Source organism: Astyanax mexicanus, chromosome 21 (genome assembly GCF_023375975.1).
Source record: "Astyanax mexicanus isolate ESR-SI-001 chromosome 21, AstMex3_surface, whole genome shotgun sequence".
In the NCBI taxonomy this organism is placed as follows: domain Eukaryota; kingdom Metazoa; phylum Chordata; class Actinopteri; order Characiformes; family Acestrorhamphidae; genus Astyanax; species Astyanax mexicanus.
Window position 1 is genome coordinate 3,036,259 of NC_064428.1, and position 18,947 is coordinate 3,055,205.

An 18,947-nucleotide genomic window follows, 5' to 3' on the forward strand; every position below is an offset into this window, starting at 1 on the left:
ATGGAGATAAATACAGGACTATTCTGGAAGAAAACCTGTTGGAGACTGGGACGGAGATTTATCTTCCAACAAGACAATGATCCGAAACATAAAGCAAAATCTACAATAAAATGGTTCACAAATAAATGTATCCAGGTGATAGAAAGGCGTTACAATGTATTTAACGCAAGGGGGCTGAATAATATTGCACACCCCACTTTTCAGTTTTTCATTCCTAAAAAAAGTTTTAAATATCCCCAAAATTTTGTTCAACTTCACGATTGTGTCCCACTTATTGTGTATCGATTCGCTAGCTTTACATTAGATAATTAGTAATAATTTCAGTTAAAAATGCAAGTGCATCTTAATAAATTTAAATATCATTGAAAAGTTTCATTTAAAAAATGAAATTCATATATTATATAGATTTGTTTCACACAGAGGGATCTATTTCTTTCTGAACATGTGGCAGTGCTGGAGTTTTACAGAGGCCCAGGTTGCTTTAATAGTCTTCAGCTCGTCTGCATTGTTGGATCTGGTGTCTTATCCTCCTCTGTAGATTCTCTAATAGAGAGATGAGACACACCAGACTCAACCATGCAGACGAGGCTATTACAGCAACCTGGGCCTTCATGCAACACCACACTGACGCAGTTAAAGGAGCTTTGACTACATATATAATGTACATATACTGTATATACTTTTCAATAGGTCAACCAATAAAACTTTTTGGTTTTATTAGCAGTAGTAGGAGTATTACTGTGATTTTCTACATAAGTGAGAGTTTTACTGTGATTTTGACATTTTCAAGTTCATTAGTGTGGTTTTGGCCACATTGAGAGTATAATACTGTAAAAGTATTTACAGTAGTTACTCGTGCAGGAACACCGAATATTACTGTGGATTTCACAGCAGTTAAATGTTTTAACTCAGAGTTCAGTTTTGATTGCTGAAAATAGTTTTAATAGTCACTCAGATCAGTTGATTGAACTTTTAGTGGGGATATTGTAGATGGTTTTGGTGTGTGTTTGTGTGTGTGTTTGATTTTCATGTTTATTGTAGATGGTTTTGATGTATATATGTGTGTGTTTGACTTGTATGGAGTGCAGGGTGATGTTACAGGGTGGTATATGGGGTGTATAGCTGTATGGAGTACAGGGTGATGTTACAGGGTGGTATATAGGGTATATAGCTGTGTGAAGTACAGGGTGATGTTACAGGGTGGTATATGGGGTATATAGCTGTGTGAAGTACAGGGTGATGTTACAGGGTGGTATTTGGGGTGTATAGCTGTATGGAGTACAGGGTGATGTTACAGGTTGGTATATAGGGTATATAGCTGTGTGAAGTACAGGGTGATGTTACAGGGTGGTATATGGGGTATATAGCTGTATGAAGTACAGGGTGATGTTACAGGGTGGTATTTGGGGTGTATAGCTGTATGAAGTACAGGGTGATGTTACAGGGTGGTATTTGGGGTGTATAGCTGTATGGAGTACAGGGTGATGTTACAGGGTGGTATATGGGGTGTATAGCTGTATGGAGTACAGGGTGATGTTACAGGGTGGTATATGGGGTATATAGCTGTATGAAGTACAGGGTGATGTTACAGGGTGGTATTTGGGGTGTATAGCTGTATGAAGTACAGGGTGATGTTACAGGGTGGTATTTGGGGTGTATAGCTATATGAAGTACAGGGTGATGTTACAGGGTGGTATTTGGGGTGTATAGCTGTATGGAGTACAGGGTGATGTTACAGGGTGGTATTTGGGGTGTATAGCTGTATGAAGTACAGGGTGATGTTACAGGGTGGTATTTGGGGTGTATAGCTGTGTGAAGTACAGGGTGATGTTACAGGGTGGTATTTGGGGTGTATAGCTGTATGGAGTACAGGGTGATGTTACAGGGTGGTATATGGGGTGTATAGCTGTATGGAGTACAGGGTGATGTTACAGGGTGGTATATGGGGTGTATAGCTGTATGGAGTACAGGGTGATGTTACAGGGTGGTATTTGGGGTGTATAGCTGTATGAAGTACAGGGTGATGTTACAGGGTGGTATTTGGGGTGTATAGCTGTGTGAAGTACAGGGTGATGTTACAGGGTGGTATTTGGGGTGTATAGCTGTATGGAGTACAGGGTGATGTTACAGGGTGGTATTTGGGGTGTATAGCTGTATGAAGTACAGGGTGATGTTACAGGGTGGTATATGGGGTATATAGCTGTATGAAGTACAGGGTGATGTTACAGGGTGGTATTTGGGGTGTATAGCTGTATGAAGTACAGGGTGATTTTACAGGGTGGTATTTGGGGTGTATAGCTATATGAAGTACAGGGTGATGTTACAGGGTGGTATTTGGGGTGTATAGCTGTATGAAGTACAGGGTGATGTTACATGGTGGTATTTGGGGTGTATAGCTGTATGAAGTACAGGGTGATGTTACAGGGTGGTATATGGGGTGTATAGCTGTATGGAGTACATGGTGATGTTACAGGGTGGTATATGGGGTGTATAGCTCTATGGAGTACAAGGGTGGTATATAGGGTATATAGCTGTATGGAGTACAGGGTGGTATATGGGGTGTATGTCTGTGTCACGCTGCTGCTGCTCCTGCGCTCTTTATTGCGTTTACGTCATGAGGTAAGAAACGCGTCCCCTCGCGCTGCACTCTTGAAAAAAAAACGGGATTTGCGTGTCGTCGACGCACCGCTATAGTACAGCGCTTCTCGCGCCGGCTCGTGTCACGTGACTGTGGGGCTGGTGTGTGATTGGCGGTGGGTCGGCGGGGACGGGGGTCTCGAGGCGTGGCCGGGCGCCGGGGCGGATAAATTGCGCGGGCACCTTGCGGAGAGCCGGGTGCTGCTCCATGTCTCGGGGTGATCGGCGCTCCGCAGCAGCAGCAGGGTGAGCGCGAGCAGCGAGTCCGGAAAGAATCAGCAGGGAGCGCGAGACCGAGCAGCGCGAGAGCACCATGCCCGCACAGAGTAAAGACGACGGGGGCTGGAAGAAGTTCATGTGGAATTCGGAGACGCGCGAGGTGCTGGGGCGCACCGGAGGCAGCTGGGGTGAGTACCGGCGGCTCGCGCCGCCTCTGCGCCGGTTCCGGTGATTTAGCGGTGAAAGGAGACGGGGTGCGACGGGCTGCTGAGCGCGCGCGCTGTCTGAGCGCCTCCCGCCCGCCTCCGTCTCGTCACGATGCAACAACCTGTTAGATTTGACTTTGCAGCAAAACGATTCACGGACTCGCGCGACAGAACGGCGGAGCGGCTCGCGCTTTATTATAGTAAACATTTATACGTATAATAAAACAACTAGACTGATGAGGAGAATACAATTCAGCACCTTTAATAACATTACCGCTTATTACAGTCCGCGTGACTTACCCCATCTCACCTGTCTGCTGCTGCACAGCCAGACTCTCATCCACCTTCCTGTCTGTCTGTCTGTCTGAATCAGATGGTGAGGTGAATGCTGTGGTTATTCGCTGTCAGGGTAAAACACGCCGAGGGCAAAAAGGTCATGAGAGGGACAAAGCATCAGAACAGACAGACAGGCGAAGAGCATCTCTCTGTCTGTTAACTCTGTTATAAAGTGTTATATTAAGCTCGTGCCTCCGCTTTTCTGCTCTGTTACTTTAAAATAAAGTGTAATAAAGACTCGGCCTCAGATGACCTCTCTGACCGGTCAGGTAAAGGCGAGTATCTCCAGCCAGCCTCTTTCCTCGTATCTGCCGCTATATTCGCTGTTTATTAATAATGGGCTGCTTTCAGTCTGAAGGGGTTAAAAATGCATCATTGTCCAAGGTGACTCAAGGTGATAGGCCTGCTCGTTTGGGTGCTGGGAATGACACTGCTCATCTAACGTTTCACACCGGCCTCTCACCTACATCCCTCACAGCCAACAATAGCAGCTCATTGATTATGTTGCGTTTTCCTCTGCTAGGCTGGAGGATTGGGAGGATGTCTTCACAAACGTGACTACCCTCCCGCCCTCCATCCCCCCCCCCCCCCCCTACTCCACAAACACGTTTAATAAATGTTTTCTTCTCTCAGTTTTACAACAGCCGTGTGTGATTCCAGAAATGCAGGTACATTTTGTGTCACCTGTGTTAATCCTATATTTGTGAATAATAATACTAATTGCAGAGTTTCGTCATTTTATTAATAAAACACGTTTGTCACAATGTTTAAGGCTTACACCTCTGAAAAACCTCCTAAAATTGCATTTACTTTTGCTAATAATTTTAATAAGTAGTTTCATTGTCCAAATACATATAGACTGGAGCTGACTGTATTTTGCCGTGCCTTACTACCATGACAATAAAATTAACAGTTAATATAATATTAATATAATATAATACTTATACTAATCTAAAAATAAATAGGACAAAAAGCTATATACCATGTGCCCTATAACAGTTATAAATCATGCACTCAAGTAATGCAGCTGAGTGTTATATCACAAATGCATATTTTAAGAAGTTGTTGTTTTTTTTATTGTGACTATAGTGACTGCTTCCCTCACTTCCTTTCCCTGTTCTATAGTCACACTAAATCAGTGGAACTGAGCACTGTGGTGTTTGTGTGAGTTCATTAATAGTAAAATCAATTATTAGTGATTTATGAATCGTTTTTTACAGGAGAGAGATGAGTCTCCTTGTGAGGTTCCTTCAGTTTGGATCTTTTTTTCTAGCCTCTTTGTTGTTTGGCTTGTTTACCTTGTGTCATATTGATTTGTGTCAATATCAGCTGTGAAATACATTTGCAAAGAGATTCTTATCCACAAACAGTGCTAGTTATATATGTTGTATGTAAGTTCTATTGTATAAGCAAATGTTCAGCTACACTGTAAAAGATACATTTGTGTTCTGCTGGTTTTTGGTGAGAAAAAAAGGTATTTTTTCTATTTATCCTTGCATCTTCATTCTTTTAGATTTGTCTTTATGACATTGGTTGAACATACCTCTCATTAACTTTCTCTTCAGACTTATTGCGTGAAAAAGAAGATATTGTAAGACAGATGCTAGTCTGAAAGGGAATTAGCAGTGATATATAGCAAAAAACATAATTTATCTGCTTTCTTAAAGACTGTTTCTGTGTGTCTGTCTCTCCACAGCAAAGATCCTCCTGTTCTATGTCATCTTTTATGGCTTCCTAGCTGGAATCTTCATTGGCACCATCCAGGCCCTTCTCCTCACCTTGAGCAACTACAAACCCACCTGGCAGGACAGAATTGCTCCTCCAGGTAACATCTCTCATATTTCAGCTCATTCAATGCACTTAGTGGTCCATCCATTTTCTCACCTACATTTTGAAACATAAATGCACAAAAAAGGATATTTGGAACATTTTAAAGAATAATCAGATTTGGTTTCCAAAATAATTTAAATTAAGAACTTGAAAATGTAGAAATTGGTGCAGCATCTATATGAATTATAAGCATTAGATGATTCTACTGCTTGGTGAAGTTTTACAACGAATGGGTCCAAACAAGAATATAAAATGTAAACCAGATTGTAAATCAGATTCTTGGCCAGCTGTGTTTGGTAAATGTGAAACAAAGATGCAGCAAAACTGGCCTTCATCCCAGATAACATGTCCATGTAGGGCCAGTATGTGGAGCTGAACTGGGAACTGGGTTTTATGTAGGTCCGGCATATAGATGTCAGGGTCAGTAATGGGACCATCTGGATCTGCTCACTGTCACAGGGTCTAAATGGGACCCATGTGAGGTTATGGTGAGCTGTAATGATTGGGCTCATCAAGTCAAGAGGCTTTTATTGTCATTACATCTGAGTCCGGAATCAACAATTGCATGGAACATGGAACCAACTGTATAATGTAGACAACATAAAGTGCAAACTGCATCTATAGTGGAACATAGAGCTATTACACAACTATTGTGGGAAAACCAAATAGGTACCAGTAAAAACATGTATTAACTCATTTAGACCCCACACCTATCTATCTCATTTTCCTCCTGTGTACGTCCTATATGAGCATGTTGGCTGGAATGATGCTGAACTTAGCAGATCACAGAACACTTCTTTTGGATGCCCAAATAATACATTTATTTAAAAAGAAATCTTTTTGTTAAATGTGTTGTAATAAGATTTGAAGCTTAAATTGAAGTGACCTTATGGTAAATCTAAAGCATTGGATTTTTTTAACTGGCTCTTTCTCTGAATCCAGGGCTCACCCACACCCCTCGCTCAGACAAATCTGAGCTTTCATTCAGCGTAAATGATGTGGAAACGTATTTGAAATACACAAAATCCATGAGAGAATTCCTGGAGGCCTATAATGAAGAAACCCAAAGAGACCAAATGAAGTTTGAAGACTGTGGAGGTAACTAGCCATACAAAATGACTTGTGAAATACATATATTGGTTGATATTAAGATTTATACACCACAAGAGCCTTATTATTTTTATGTCAAGGCAGTCATCAGTAACAGAAAGAAAGGACAGATAAAGAAACAGATTCTACAGTAAAGTGTAAAACTAAACCTATAGAATCTACTCAGGACATTTTAAGCAATCATTTAAATAAAAATAACTTAATTTGACCTAAATTAAACAGCTGAGACCCACTAAAAATAAAATTAACATTCCTTAGTACATCACACAATATTCACATATTTACTATTGGCTCCTGGCATTATTTATTTTCATATCCCTCCAACCTCACTCATCATCAGTCACTGAGATATTATGTAATGGTTGCCTGTCTGGTCACAGTGCTGTAGGTCATAAGAGCAAGTTACCAGATTCTTTACTGAAAAATATGCTTGCTGAGACCTGAAATGACATTAATTAAAGATCTGCTTTTTGTGTGAAGTACTAAAAACGCTGTGTACTCATTTGCTCTTCAGTTTAGGTTATATTTAACTGTACCAGACTGACCTGAGTGCAGATTACAACAAATTTATTAATTAGATTTTATAGGTTGTGTTTTACAGCAAGTATTTTAGCACACCAGTTTCCCAGCCATTCTAGAACACAGTTATTATAAAGATAGTAGAGGTACAAAAAGTAGAGGTGCAGTAAAATAAGAGTTACATGCAGTATTTTAAAGTGCAATACTTGGCGTTAGACACAGCTGACATTGCTTTGGTTTTCCTATATAACTTTTATTTGCTGTTTTGATGTTGTTTAGGGAAGTAATTATTCCCCTGTGCTTGTATTTCTTTAGACCAACCTCAAGAGTACAAGCACCGGGGAGATCTGGAGAGTGATATCGGTGCCAGAAAGGCTTGTCGATTCCAGAGGACTTTTCTTGGGCCTTGCTCAGGCATTGAAGATAAGGAATTTGGCTTTAGCGAGGGAAAACCCTGCCTGATTGTTAAGCTCAATAGGATTGTGAATTTCAAACCAAAGGTAGGTTTGCATTTTAACAATAAAATCCTTTAACAACACATCTGTTGTATTAATTACTAAGTGAAGCTTTTAGAGCATTTTTTTAACTCTTTATGAAAATCAGGTTGTGAAACCAACAAAGCATGTCATGTGACCGGGGATGCTGACAGTTTTGCATCGTGTATGATAACTGTAGATGCTAAAGATACATACAGTGTAAAAGTGTATTCTGCTAGAGTACTGACAGGTTCTTGTGTTTTACCTTCTAATTTCTAACTAGCCCCCACTGACCAATGAGTCTATCCCAGAAGAGGCCCAGCACAAAATCCAGCGCAATGTGATTCCAATTTACTGCCATAATAAGGTAAAAAAAATCCCCATGCATTTATCAGTTTATTACTGTTTACATCTTGAGGGGCCTACTCCTATTTTTATAATTTATGCAGTTTTATGTTAAAGAAACATTCATAATCTATTTTTCATACTACCATATTCCAGACTCTTTTTTGTGTAGACTGATTTCATTTTTGTGGTCTTAATAATACATTCTGATAAATTTGGATTGTCTGCACTGTATTATGCCTCAGTTAAAACAAAAAAACACTCACTGTAGCTTAGTTATTTTTTTATAGTTAAACAATATAAATAGGTTGTGAATAGTACAGCATTTTTCGCATTATAAGGCGCACCGGATTATAAGGTGCAATATGCGACACTAGTAAGGCACAGGGGTGTTGCCATGTTTTCCTCCTAATGCAGCAGGGGGCGAGATCTACACAAAACTTTAATTCCGCTCATGCCACCTGACAGAGCTACACTGAGGAATCCTGAGTGTTCCGGTAAGCCAGGGTGATGTTAGCGGTTCAGAACACGTAGCTTTTTTAACACGGTAAACACTCAGACTACAGTCCAATATACTCACCTTGGAATGGCGAAAGGGTGGTTAGCGGGTAATGCTAATGCTGCTCCAGCAGTGCTAGCCAGGTTTAGCAGCAGACTACAGGCTGATAATACTCACCTCTGAACTGCAAAAGATCTAGCGCTTGGCGTGGTTAGCGGCTAAAGCTAATACTGCTCCAGCCTCGCTTCTGTATAAAGCTGCACTTAGTGCTCCTAATTTTCTGAAACTCTGCACTGCTTTTTTATGTTGTTTTTATATTGTGTCTGAAATGTCTGTAGAGAGAAGAAGACGAGGGTAAACTTGGGGAAGTGAAATACTATGGCATCGGAGGAGGCTTCCCCCTCCAGTATTACCCGTACTACGGAAAGCTCCTGCACCCACAGTACCTGCAGCCTCTTGTGGCGGTCCAGTTTGTTAACCTGACCATGAACTACGAGCTCCGCATTGAGTGCAAAGTGTTCGGTGAAAACATTCACTACAGCGACAAGGATCGCTACCAGGGACGCTTCGACATTAAAATGACCATCAACAACTATTGACCTCCGTCGTGAGCGCAGCACCTTTACTCTCTCCCAGTTTTAAGGACCATCTTCTGACTTGAGATACACAGGCATCTGACCGATCCTCCCTGCTGGTCTTCCACAGTCTCTCGCCGAGGGGATGCAAAAAAATAAGTGTCTCACGTCAGAAAGTGGCCTTTCTGGATAGTTTAGCAGAGGTTTAAAAAAAAGTTTCAAAAACCAGTCCATACAAATCCATCACATGTGGGACCTGACGTTATTTGTCTGCTTCAATGCGAGCTTTCTGCTTCCATATAGGGTTAGAATGTAAATGCCTGGAGGACTAGCCATAGCATATACTGTTATACTAATAAATGAAAACAATTCATGAGCTAAGGGACATATTCTTTTTATTGAAAAGTCCACCAAGAATGTAGTCAGTACTGTTCTGTCAATCTATTACTATATATCCACCACCACGTGTGGGTTTGCTCCACTTTTAAAGTGCACGGTAGTCGCATATGTAGGTCGTTCCAAGCCAAGCCATGTGTGATTCAGCTTTATTCAACTGTGCATATCTGTATTCTGTATTCTTCTTCACCAAATGCACAAAACACTGCTCCACCTGCATTTGGAGGTATTTTAGAGATGTTAGCTTTCTTTCTCTGTCTCTGTAGTAACATGTAGGCCTTTATGTTCTTAAATATTTGTTTGTTTGTTCTTTAAAATCGTTGCGACGGGGAAGAATTGTGTTTCATCTTGATTTCATCTCTGAATGTATGTTGATATTGCCTTTAAACAAAATACTGTATTGTAAGAACTGATGCTATGTGTCTTACTATGTTTCTTTTCCTCTGTCTGCCTTTGGTCTTACATCACACAGTGTGGTGTATCGCTCACAAGAATGTTTTAAATATTTATGTAAGGAGATCCATTTATGTAATTGCACAGGAAACAGGTTTCTGCAGGAAACCTTTCTGTGTAATAATACCAAAACCATTATACTGGTGATATTAGACGCATTATTATCATTGTGACGCCCCATTCTGTAGAATGTTTTGTAGATGTGTGCAGTCGGTGTCTACCATCAAACATCTGCCATATCACATGAGTCCCTTTAACTCCAATGCTAAAACTAGTCTGTGCTTGGTTTCCCAAAAGTACAGCTTAACGATCATTCTAAGATGGTAAAAATGAGCATATATTTAAATATTCTCTCTGAAAGAGGACGCACAATGATCTGAATAATGCTTTTGGGAAACATAGCTCTCAAGAGAATTAACCAAAATAAAAATACAAATAAACGTTAAGTCTGCTTTTCTGTGTGTTAATATCATTCTTACAAGGGTTTAGTGTCACTCCAGAAGCTACATCACTGTTATGATGTTATGTTTTTTGGTTTGATTTGGTTTTGGTTTGGTTTTTTAAATCCCCTCGTGGCAGTGTGGGTTTCTGCAGGGTGTTATAAGGCAACATAGAATGTTTATGATCAACATTACATAAAGAATAAGCTGGACTTTGTTTAAATTGTAGACATGATGTATAAAGAAATGTGAAAAATGAAATCTGGTAAAACTGCTGTTTTCAGTTTGGAAGAATTATGTTTTACAGTTGTATATTTTCTCCTTACAAAGCAAAACTAAAGCTAGTTTTAACCTGCAGAAACTTTTAAGACCCTTTCAGATTTTTGTCTAAATGTCAAATTTACTGATATGGACAAACTATTAAACTTCAGCAGATTTGGATTAGACCAACTTTCCAGAAAAAACTACAGTTCTCACACCACTCTCTCTGTGCTACGTTTTAAATGCCCACCCAGAAAACATAAAATTATCAAAAGAAATGTAGAAATATCCCCTTTAAACAGTGAAAAATGTTATGTTTTTGAGGTTTCTCAGAATGAAGATGCGTTACCAGGCCTGTCACCCTATTAAGATACTTTAACAGTCTGCAGTGTATCTGCTAGAAACAGCTATTTTCAACTACAGATAACTAAATTAAATGATTAACCATGAATAGGATGATCCAGTAAAGAAAAGGACAGTGCTGCTCTCTGTTTCACCCTAAATGTCAGCAGCAGACTCAGCTCTACTCTTATATTCACTGTGGAGAGTATCAGGGGTGGATGTGAGAAAACCCCTGACATATCTCGCAGATAATTTGAATTAAACGATGCTACAGCAAGAGATATAGATTTAGAGAATACCGTATTTTTCGGACTATAAGGCGCACTTAAAAACTTTTAATTTTCACAAAAATTGACAGTGCGTCTTATAATACGGTGCGCCTTTTGTATGTATTTTACTCGTCAGGTTGTAAGGAGCAGTAAACACACACTCCGTGCAGCGTTATAGAGAGTTTCAGTGCTATACAGAGTCCAGAGCCGTGCAGCTCCGAGGCTGAGCAGCAATAGCATTAGCTAGATGCTAACCGCTAAGCTAGCTAGCTTATTCACTGAGATCAGTATTATCTAAATTTTACTTGTCAGGTTGTAAGGAGCAGTAAACACACACTCCGTGCAGCGTTATACAGAGTTTCAGTGCTATACAGAGTCCAGAGCCGTGCAGCTCCGAGGCTGGAGCAGCAAATAGCATTAGCTAGCTTATTCACTGTTCAGAGATCAGTATTATCTAAATTTTACCCGTCAGGTGTAAGGAGCAGTAAACACACACTCCGTGCAGAGCCGTGCCGCTCCGAGGCTGGAGCAGCAATAGCATTAGCTAGATGCTAACCGCTTAGCTAGCTAGCTTTTTCACTGTTCAGAGATCAGTATTTTCTAAATTTAGCACTTTTAATACTGCTGGAGCAGTATTATTAGAGTTAGATGCTAATCGCTAAGCGTTCACCGTTCAGAGGTGAGTTATCGGCCTGTAAGTCTGTGCTGCTTTGCCTGGCTAGCATTAGCTAGATGCTAAGCGCTAACTCTCTCAGAGGTGAGTTTTATCAGCCTGTAATCTGCTTGTTTACCGTGTTAAAACAAGCTACGGGGGACGAATCGCTAGCTAATATCTCACTGTCTTACCAGAACACGCAGGATTACTCAGTGTAACGCTGTCGTTTAAGTTTGGGTTAACTTTACTAGTTTAGGGGACTAGCTAGCGTGCTAGCGGATAGCTATGCTAACGCTGGTGCAGCAAGCCTTAGTGGACATCTGGAAATCTAAGCTTACTGTAAATAAACTGAAGCACGTTACTCGCCCAAATAAACAGTTTTCAGGAGAGGAATCTGTGTAGATTAATATCCAGCACTCGTTTGACTTTGAAAGAGCTATATTTGTATACTGAGACGCTCCACCGGCAAGAGACCACCCCCGGTGGGGGAAGGGAAACATGGCGCCACCCCTGTTCACTTTGATATAGGCACCCTTTCTAGTGTCACTTAACGCGCCTTATAATGCGATGCGCCCTATGTATGGAAAAATAGCAGAAAATAGGCGTTCTTTGATAGTGCGTCTTATAATACGGTGCGCCTTATAGTCCGAAAAATACGGTATGTGAAAAGTTTGTGGTTTTGTTGCAAGAAGGTTCGAGTGCTGCTTTCATGATTACACAGGATGTATTGATATTTTGGACTGTTTAACACCCTTGCGCAAAAAAAGGGTCCTTTTTAATACTGATTATCCTTAAAGCTGTTTTAAACAGATACTACTGTTATGCTTGATTATTAAACAAATGTCTAAGATTATATTGCGTATGTGCTTAATACTGTAAAGGTTAATATACGGTGTGCTGTGGAAAGCTTTGTGGTTAATAAGTTCTGCATGTTTTAGACTGTAAAATTTAGAGCTTAAGGGTTATATATTTCCTTTAATGCTGTTTCTGCTGTTAACTTACTGTACAATTTACAAGAAACTTTTGTGTGAGGTGTGAGCATGCTCAGTACCAACATTAACTCTCAAGTTGTTTCACTTAAATTTTGTTATCTGTAGGGTGTGTCTTGTGTTTTGGCAGGGTAATCTTGATGAGTATATTTTCGTTTTCCATTGGCTCCTGGAAACACTTATTTGCGTACTGGAAGATGCCTACTGTCCTTGACAGTTACCATCAATGTGTTGTCATTTCTCCTGGGTTATTTTCTCTAAGCTTAATTTTACATGAATTTTTTTAATGCAATGTATGATTTCCTTTTTTGGGGGGGGGGGGGTGAAGGGTGAGTTAACACTGCCTCGGCTGTTGATAGTTGCTCTATATAAACTACAGCTGCAGTAATCACTTATTTTTGGGAAAGATGGCATCTGTAAGTAATAAGATAATTTTTAGGTTCTAAAAATAGTCTAGGAACATTTACAAAAAAACCTGCCAACATCACAATCACCACCAGCCAGTTTTCCAAACAATACAAATATTAAAAAAACTATTTCCTAATTATTACAGCTTTTAGCAGTTTGCAGACGGCTCTGACATCCAATTACTTCTAATATTGGAGCAAAATATGTTATGTATTTGTTTTAACAATAAGCAAAAAAAAAATTGTATTTACATAATAAAAGTTTCCATGCCCCTCTGTTCTCTGTAGTTTTACAAAAAATTGTATAGCTGAAGCCTTTATCAAAACAACATATCTAATATGATGCAAGATTTTTTAAAGAAACCAGCTGCTATAAATTTCAATAGATAAACATGCAGTATATTTATGATTTATGATATTTATGATAATTGTTCTTATTAAAATATAATTATTATGAAAAAAGGGTCACATTAATGAATTAACTGAAACTGTAAATGCCAGATTAATTAGATGATTTAACTGTAGTTTATCTGATTAAATTGCTTATGATTTCTTAATTATTAGTGAATTATGTCTGCTATAAAAGGATTAACATCACTCCTGAAGTATTTTGTGCTCTAACAATGTCTAACAATTGGATTTAGGCTATAAATAATGTATAAGCAGGGCATTAGCTGAATATGCTGAGCATGCACTCGTGTTATTTTTAAAACATCTTCTGTGTGGGAAGGTCTCTTGCTTATGCCCCGTATATAACTGTTCTTAGGTTACTGTTTATCTGGGTCTGCTACCTTCAAATGCCCTCTGTTAACACAGCCTCTATCTTACAGTCAGTCACAGAGAGACTCTTACGAAGCCTCTCGCTGTCCAAATACTCTAGACCTGACTGTATATCTCCTAAATCTTATCATACAGCATCAACCTCAGACGAAATTCAATGATATAAAAACATTCCAGCTCCTGCTCATTAGCTGCACAGCACATGGTCAGGCCTGTGCTCTGCAGTGTTCTGACTCAGCAGGGATTCTGGTGACATTTGTTTTAAGGCTAAACATATGCTGAGCATAGCGGAACATTATCAGTTATTCTCAGCAAGAAGAACTCAGACAGAGGGGAGGAAAATTCACCAAGAGGAGCAAGAAGAGGCCATTTGTATTCACTAATTACACACTCACAAAGAGAGAGAGAGAGAGAGAGAGAGAGACAAGGAAAGGGAGAGACAGAGTCAGGGGGAGAGAGAGACACAGAAAAGAGAGAGAGAGAGAAGGAAAGGGAGAGACAGAGTCAGGGGGAGAGAGAGCCACAGAAAAAAGAGAGAGAGAGAGAAAGCCATTTGAATTTGAGAGAGTCAGGGGGAGAGAGGGAGAGAGGGAGGGAGAGAGAGAGAGAGAGAGAGGGAAAGGGAGAGAGTGAGAAAGAGAGAGAGAGAGAGAGAGAAAGCCATTTGAATTTGAGAGAGTCAGGGGGAGAGAGGGAGAGAATCTCCAGTAGAGGGCATTAAAACTCTTTAATGTACATTAGGACAGGCTGTGCTGCAGATTGTACACAGTGTTCTATGCTCTCACACAGAACAGAAGATTCAGAATCTACTTCCAGAAACGTATATATTACCATATGTAACATGCTATTTATTTTAATATAATTTTATTGCTTTTTATATATGTATTGTAATATATATACATTAAAAGTGTCTCCCAACATTAGATTTTCTTTGCCACAGTTAATAATAAATAACAATAATACTGTTTACTCGTGGTACATTCATTCAGATTAAGTCAAACTTTCTAGTAAGGTACTTTTATCTGAAGGAGACCTAATACATGTCTTATAAAGTTATAATTACACCTGCATACGGTCCTCTGTACAGTTGTCTTTGTATGTGTCAGTGTTCCTTTCTATTGCTGGATAACGACAATGGTTCATCTAAAATCTGTTCATTCTGTCAACACAAGTTATTCAGTCTGACCAACTTTTAATAAGAAACGTAATAAAGTTAGGTGATTAGTTTACTACAGTTTACTGTACAACTCAATGCTAATAGTTAAGCCTTTAAGCTACAGTGCAGTATCTGAGCTGTGACTGATGATAAGTGCACAAGAACACAGTTACAGATAATAATGTAGTTTAAAAATAACCTGTATAAGACAAATCAAAACCTAAGCCAACCCAATGGCAGGGCTGGGCTGTACGTGACAATCATCTGTTCTGATCTGATAAATGAGTTGGAGTGATGGCTGTGCCGCAGTGATCTCGGGCAGGTCCTGCTCAGTAACATGGAGCTTCAGAGGAGGCAAAGAGGAGGCAGTCAATTTACATCATCAAGGGAAATAAGCAATTATAAACACACACTGCTGTGGAAATTAGAGCTGACGTTTCAAACACATCCATAAACAGCCTCTGTCCCGTGAGAGCTGTGAACTTTTCGAGCAATTTAACCCCACAGTATCTACAGACCTGTCACCTCGCCTGCAAAAAATAAACCCAATAAAAAGGGCTGTAATTATGATTCCCTTCATCCTGAATTCTCTAAGTTTATAGTAATAGTAAGGGCATGCCTCCCCATGTGTAGTGGGTCTCAGCATATGTTCAGTGGCTTCATAATACAGCTTGATATGTTCATCACAATGTAATTTATTTACAAAATAATGTTAATTCACATATACAGTTGTGAACAATTTAATAATTGTCTCTAGTTTTTTTTTTCTTCGAATTATTTGTTTATACAAACATTTTAGTGGTTAAAGTATTTTTATTCATTTTATTTTTATTAAAAAATGTTTCTTCATATGATGTGCTATTTAAGTAAAATCACTCTGAATTTCTTTTACAGTTTTCAAAACAGAAAAGGGCAAAAGCCTGGGCTTCTTGCATGGTTGGTACTAAGCTATTAAACAGCTATTAAACCCTAATGAACAGTTTCCTTGATGGAGTTTAAGCATATTCTTGGACTACACAGTGTTATAAATGTAGATTTTTCATTAAATACAGTTGATGATACGACTACGCTGTTTGTTTTTGCCCATTCTACCAGAAGAAGCAGGGATTGGACACTTCTGCTTAAGGGGATTAAACCAGATATATTCCCATCTCGAGATCATTTCTCCACCCATCTGAACACATCCGCCCATAGCTGGGTGTACAGTAATACCTGGTCGATGCGTGAGGCGGAAGGAGCTGACTGCTCTTCCAGATCCATTGATTTTCAAAAAATCTATATAATATTTACTGACATGCTAAAAGTCATGGGACAGGAACTAATATCATGTTTCATGACTTTTGCCATGTCATACCTTGCCTGAAGAAATCCTCAGTGACCTGCAGGGTGGGCATGTGGGGCCCACTGCTCTCCTGAACAATGTACATACTCTTAATTTCATATTAATAAAAGCTATAGGCTATAAATGTTGCACAGTTGTTTGTCTTATTATTGAGTTATATTGAGTTTTTAGTCTGCATTTAGTCAGTAGAATAGCTACTAAACATGATTGTAACTTTAAAGACTGAGGAGACTGTTGGGAAAAAGGCCATTTAAATTAAAATCAGTTACTGTTTGTAAGTTTTTAGTTAGTTTTGGGATTTTTTTCACAGACTCATCTGAAGTATTATAGTCACGTAACATTTATTTAGAATTGCATTGTTCTGGTATTCACGCTTTCACTTTGTGGTCACTTTGCTGTCTCTTTTCTTTTAATGCAGAAATTTGCATGTATTTGCATTGGAAAGTCTAATTCTAACGGCGTAGAGTGGCTCTGAGTTGTATTAGTAAGTAGCTGTGCTACAAGCTCTGCCTGACAAGCTTCTGACACTTAGGCCACGAAAGAGCATTAGAGGGCTTAAATCAGGATCTGACTTCTGTTCAACAACCTGCCCAAGCGTGCGGGATTACAGGCTTACACAGCCGTAGCATCCCCGCCGTTACTGTCCAGGCGAGGGTTCCCAGAAACATCTTTCTCTGTTCCGTCTTGCAGGTCCTGCTGCTGGGCTCACGCTGACCACAGTAACACAGTACCGGAGAAAGTAGTAGTAAAAACAGACAAAGCATTGCAAAGTGAGGGTTTCTAGTTTTTAAGGAAGGATCACAACACGATTAAATAATATTTCAGCATGTTTCATGTTCTAATTCTCTGCCATTACTCTAAACGAGCCCTATTTGCATGTTTAGCGGTATCTCATCTCAGTGTGATAATCAAGCGTCTAACAAAACAGGGCAAGTGAAAGCATTCCTGCAGTCCCTCAGAAAAGCCAAGGCACCCTCTGCCCTGGTCAACACTAAGTCTATTAACTGAAGCTGAAGCTGCATCATAAGCTTTACTCTCACAGTTACCCACTCGAGAACAACTGTCTTACTGGTAACACACATACTGCTACATAGTTCATCACAGAACCTTAAAAAAGCTCTATAGAACACAAAAAACAGTCCCACTGTTCTTCCACTTTTCTTAAACAATGCCGTTCAGTACTATACAGTGTATATAGACTGTACTTAATTATAAGCTATATAAACAGAACATCACCCCTAATTAACTGCACACATACACACCACCTAATGCCACTTAGAAAAATATTAGCGGTTTTCTGAAAGAGAATGCATCTGAACTGAGTCCTGAGACCCTTTATAATAGGGGTGCCTAGGGGTGTGCTAGTTTGATAATATTCAGGATGTTTTTTGTCAGTTTTACATCCATCAGTATAAAACAGAGTTATCTTTTTTACGCATTATAGTTAGTTAGTTCATTTTGGTAATTGTATTATCCTCACAGAAATTAGAGCTATGTAGTATATTTGTTTTAGTTTAGTTAATTTTCCTTTTTTCTCCTTTACAGAAAACACAGCCCTGCGTATGTTAGTGTAAGGTTACTTTTTATTTGATACATTTCATAAATTGAAAAAAGATAATACATAGTACGTGAAATATGTAAAAGTTATGTTGCATTTAATATTTAATAATTAAGATGGTTTTCCAGCTTATATCTTGACCAGCATAGGATCTTAATGTGTTTTTATGGTTTAGTTTGTCCAGCAGCAAGACCAACATAACCAGGCTAACAGTGAACTAGTCCAAGCTGGCCAACATACTGTCAAATTTAATAAGATCATTTTAACCATTAGAATTTGAGAAATTGTTTGCCTTGAAAAGTTCATAAAATTGTCATTTTCAAGTTATACTTACTTAATATATAATATTTACGTTTATATAAAACATATTTTATTTACTCAATTAAGTTGAGTTGTAATGTCTCTAAATACAGTAGTATATCTGAATTGCAATTTCTAAGTGTTTTCTACGGTGGCCGAGAAAGCCCAGCGCAGTGCAAATTGAAAAGCGCTGCAAAAGCACAAAACACATCCATCAAAATTACAACACAGGCGCAGCAAATAGAAAAACGCGCTGCAAATAGAAAAACGCGCAGCAAATAGAAAAACGCGCTGCAAATAGAAAAACGCGCTGCAAATAGAAAAACGCGCTGCAAATAGAAAAACGCGCTGCAAATAGAAAAACGCGCTGCAAATAGAAAAACGCGCTGCAAATAGAAAAACGCGCTGCAAATAGAAAAACGCGCTGCAAATAGAAAAACGCGCTGCAAATAGAAAAACGCGCTGCAAATAGAAAAACGCGCAGCAAATAGAAAAACGCGCTGCAAATAGAACCACAACACAACAGAAGTGAGTCACAACACAACGGAATTTTCCCGGGGGACCTTAAAAGATGCTGTACCAGCTGTATACAAAGGACAATAAGTGGCAAACAAGCTTCTGAAAAGTAAGTTATGTTTATTACCTGTGATTACCACGGTTGTGTGCATATTATTAAAAGTTCTGCTTCACAAAACGCCTTGTTTGCCACTTATTGTCCTTTGTACACATAGTGAAGTCCGAGACGTTACTGAAGACGCAGCTTAGCTGGTACAGCATCTTTTAAGGTCCCCCGGGAAAATTCCGTTGTGTTGTGACTCACTTCTGTTGTGTTGTGGTTCTATTTGCA

The 18,947-nt window shown here is 39.3% G+C and overlaps 1 protein-coding gene across 1 annotated transcript; it reads left to right on the forward strand.

Moving 5' to 3' along the window:
* Nucleotides 1-2,818: 2,818 nt before the first annotated feature.
* Nucleotides 2,819-10,047, forward strand: atp1b1b (ATPase Na+/K+ transporting subunit beta 1b). The gene is made up of 6 exons (XM_007241890.4): nucleotides 2,819-3,044; nucleotides 5,095-5,223; nucleotides 6,171-6,326; nucleotides 7,173-7,357; nucleotides 7,617-7,700; nucleotides 8,516-10,047. Exons 1-6 carry the CDS (start codon nucleotides 2,951-2,953, stop codon nucleotides 8,774-8,776), a joined length of 909 nt encoding a protein of 302 aa, XP_007241952.1. The 5' UTR covers nucleotides 2,819-2,950; the 3' UTR covers nucleotides 8,777-10,047.
* The last annotated feature ends 8,900 nt before the right edge of the window (nucleotides 10,048-18,947 follow it).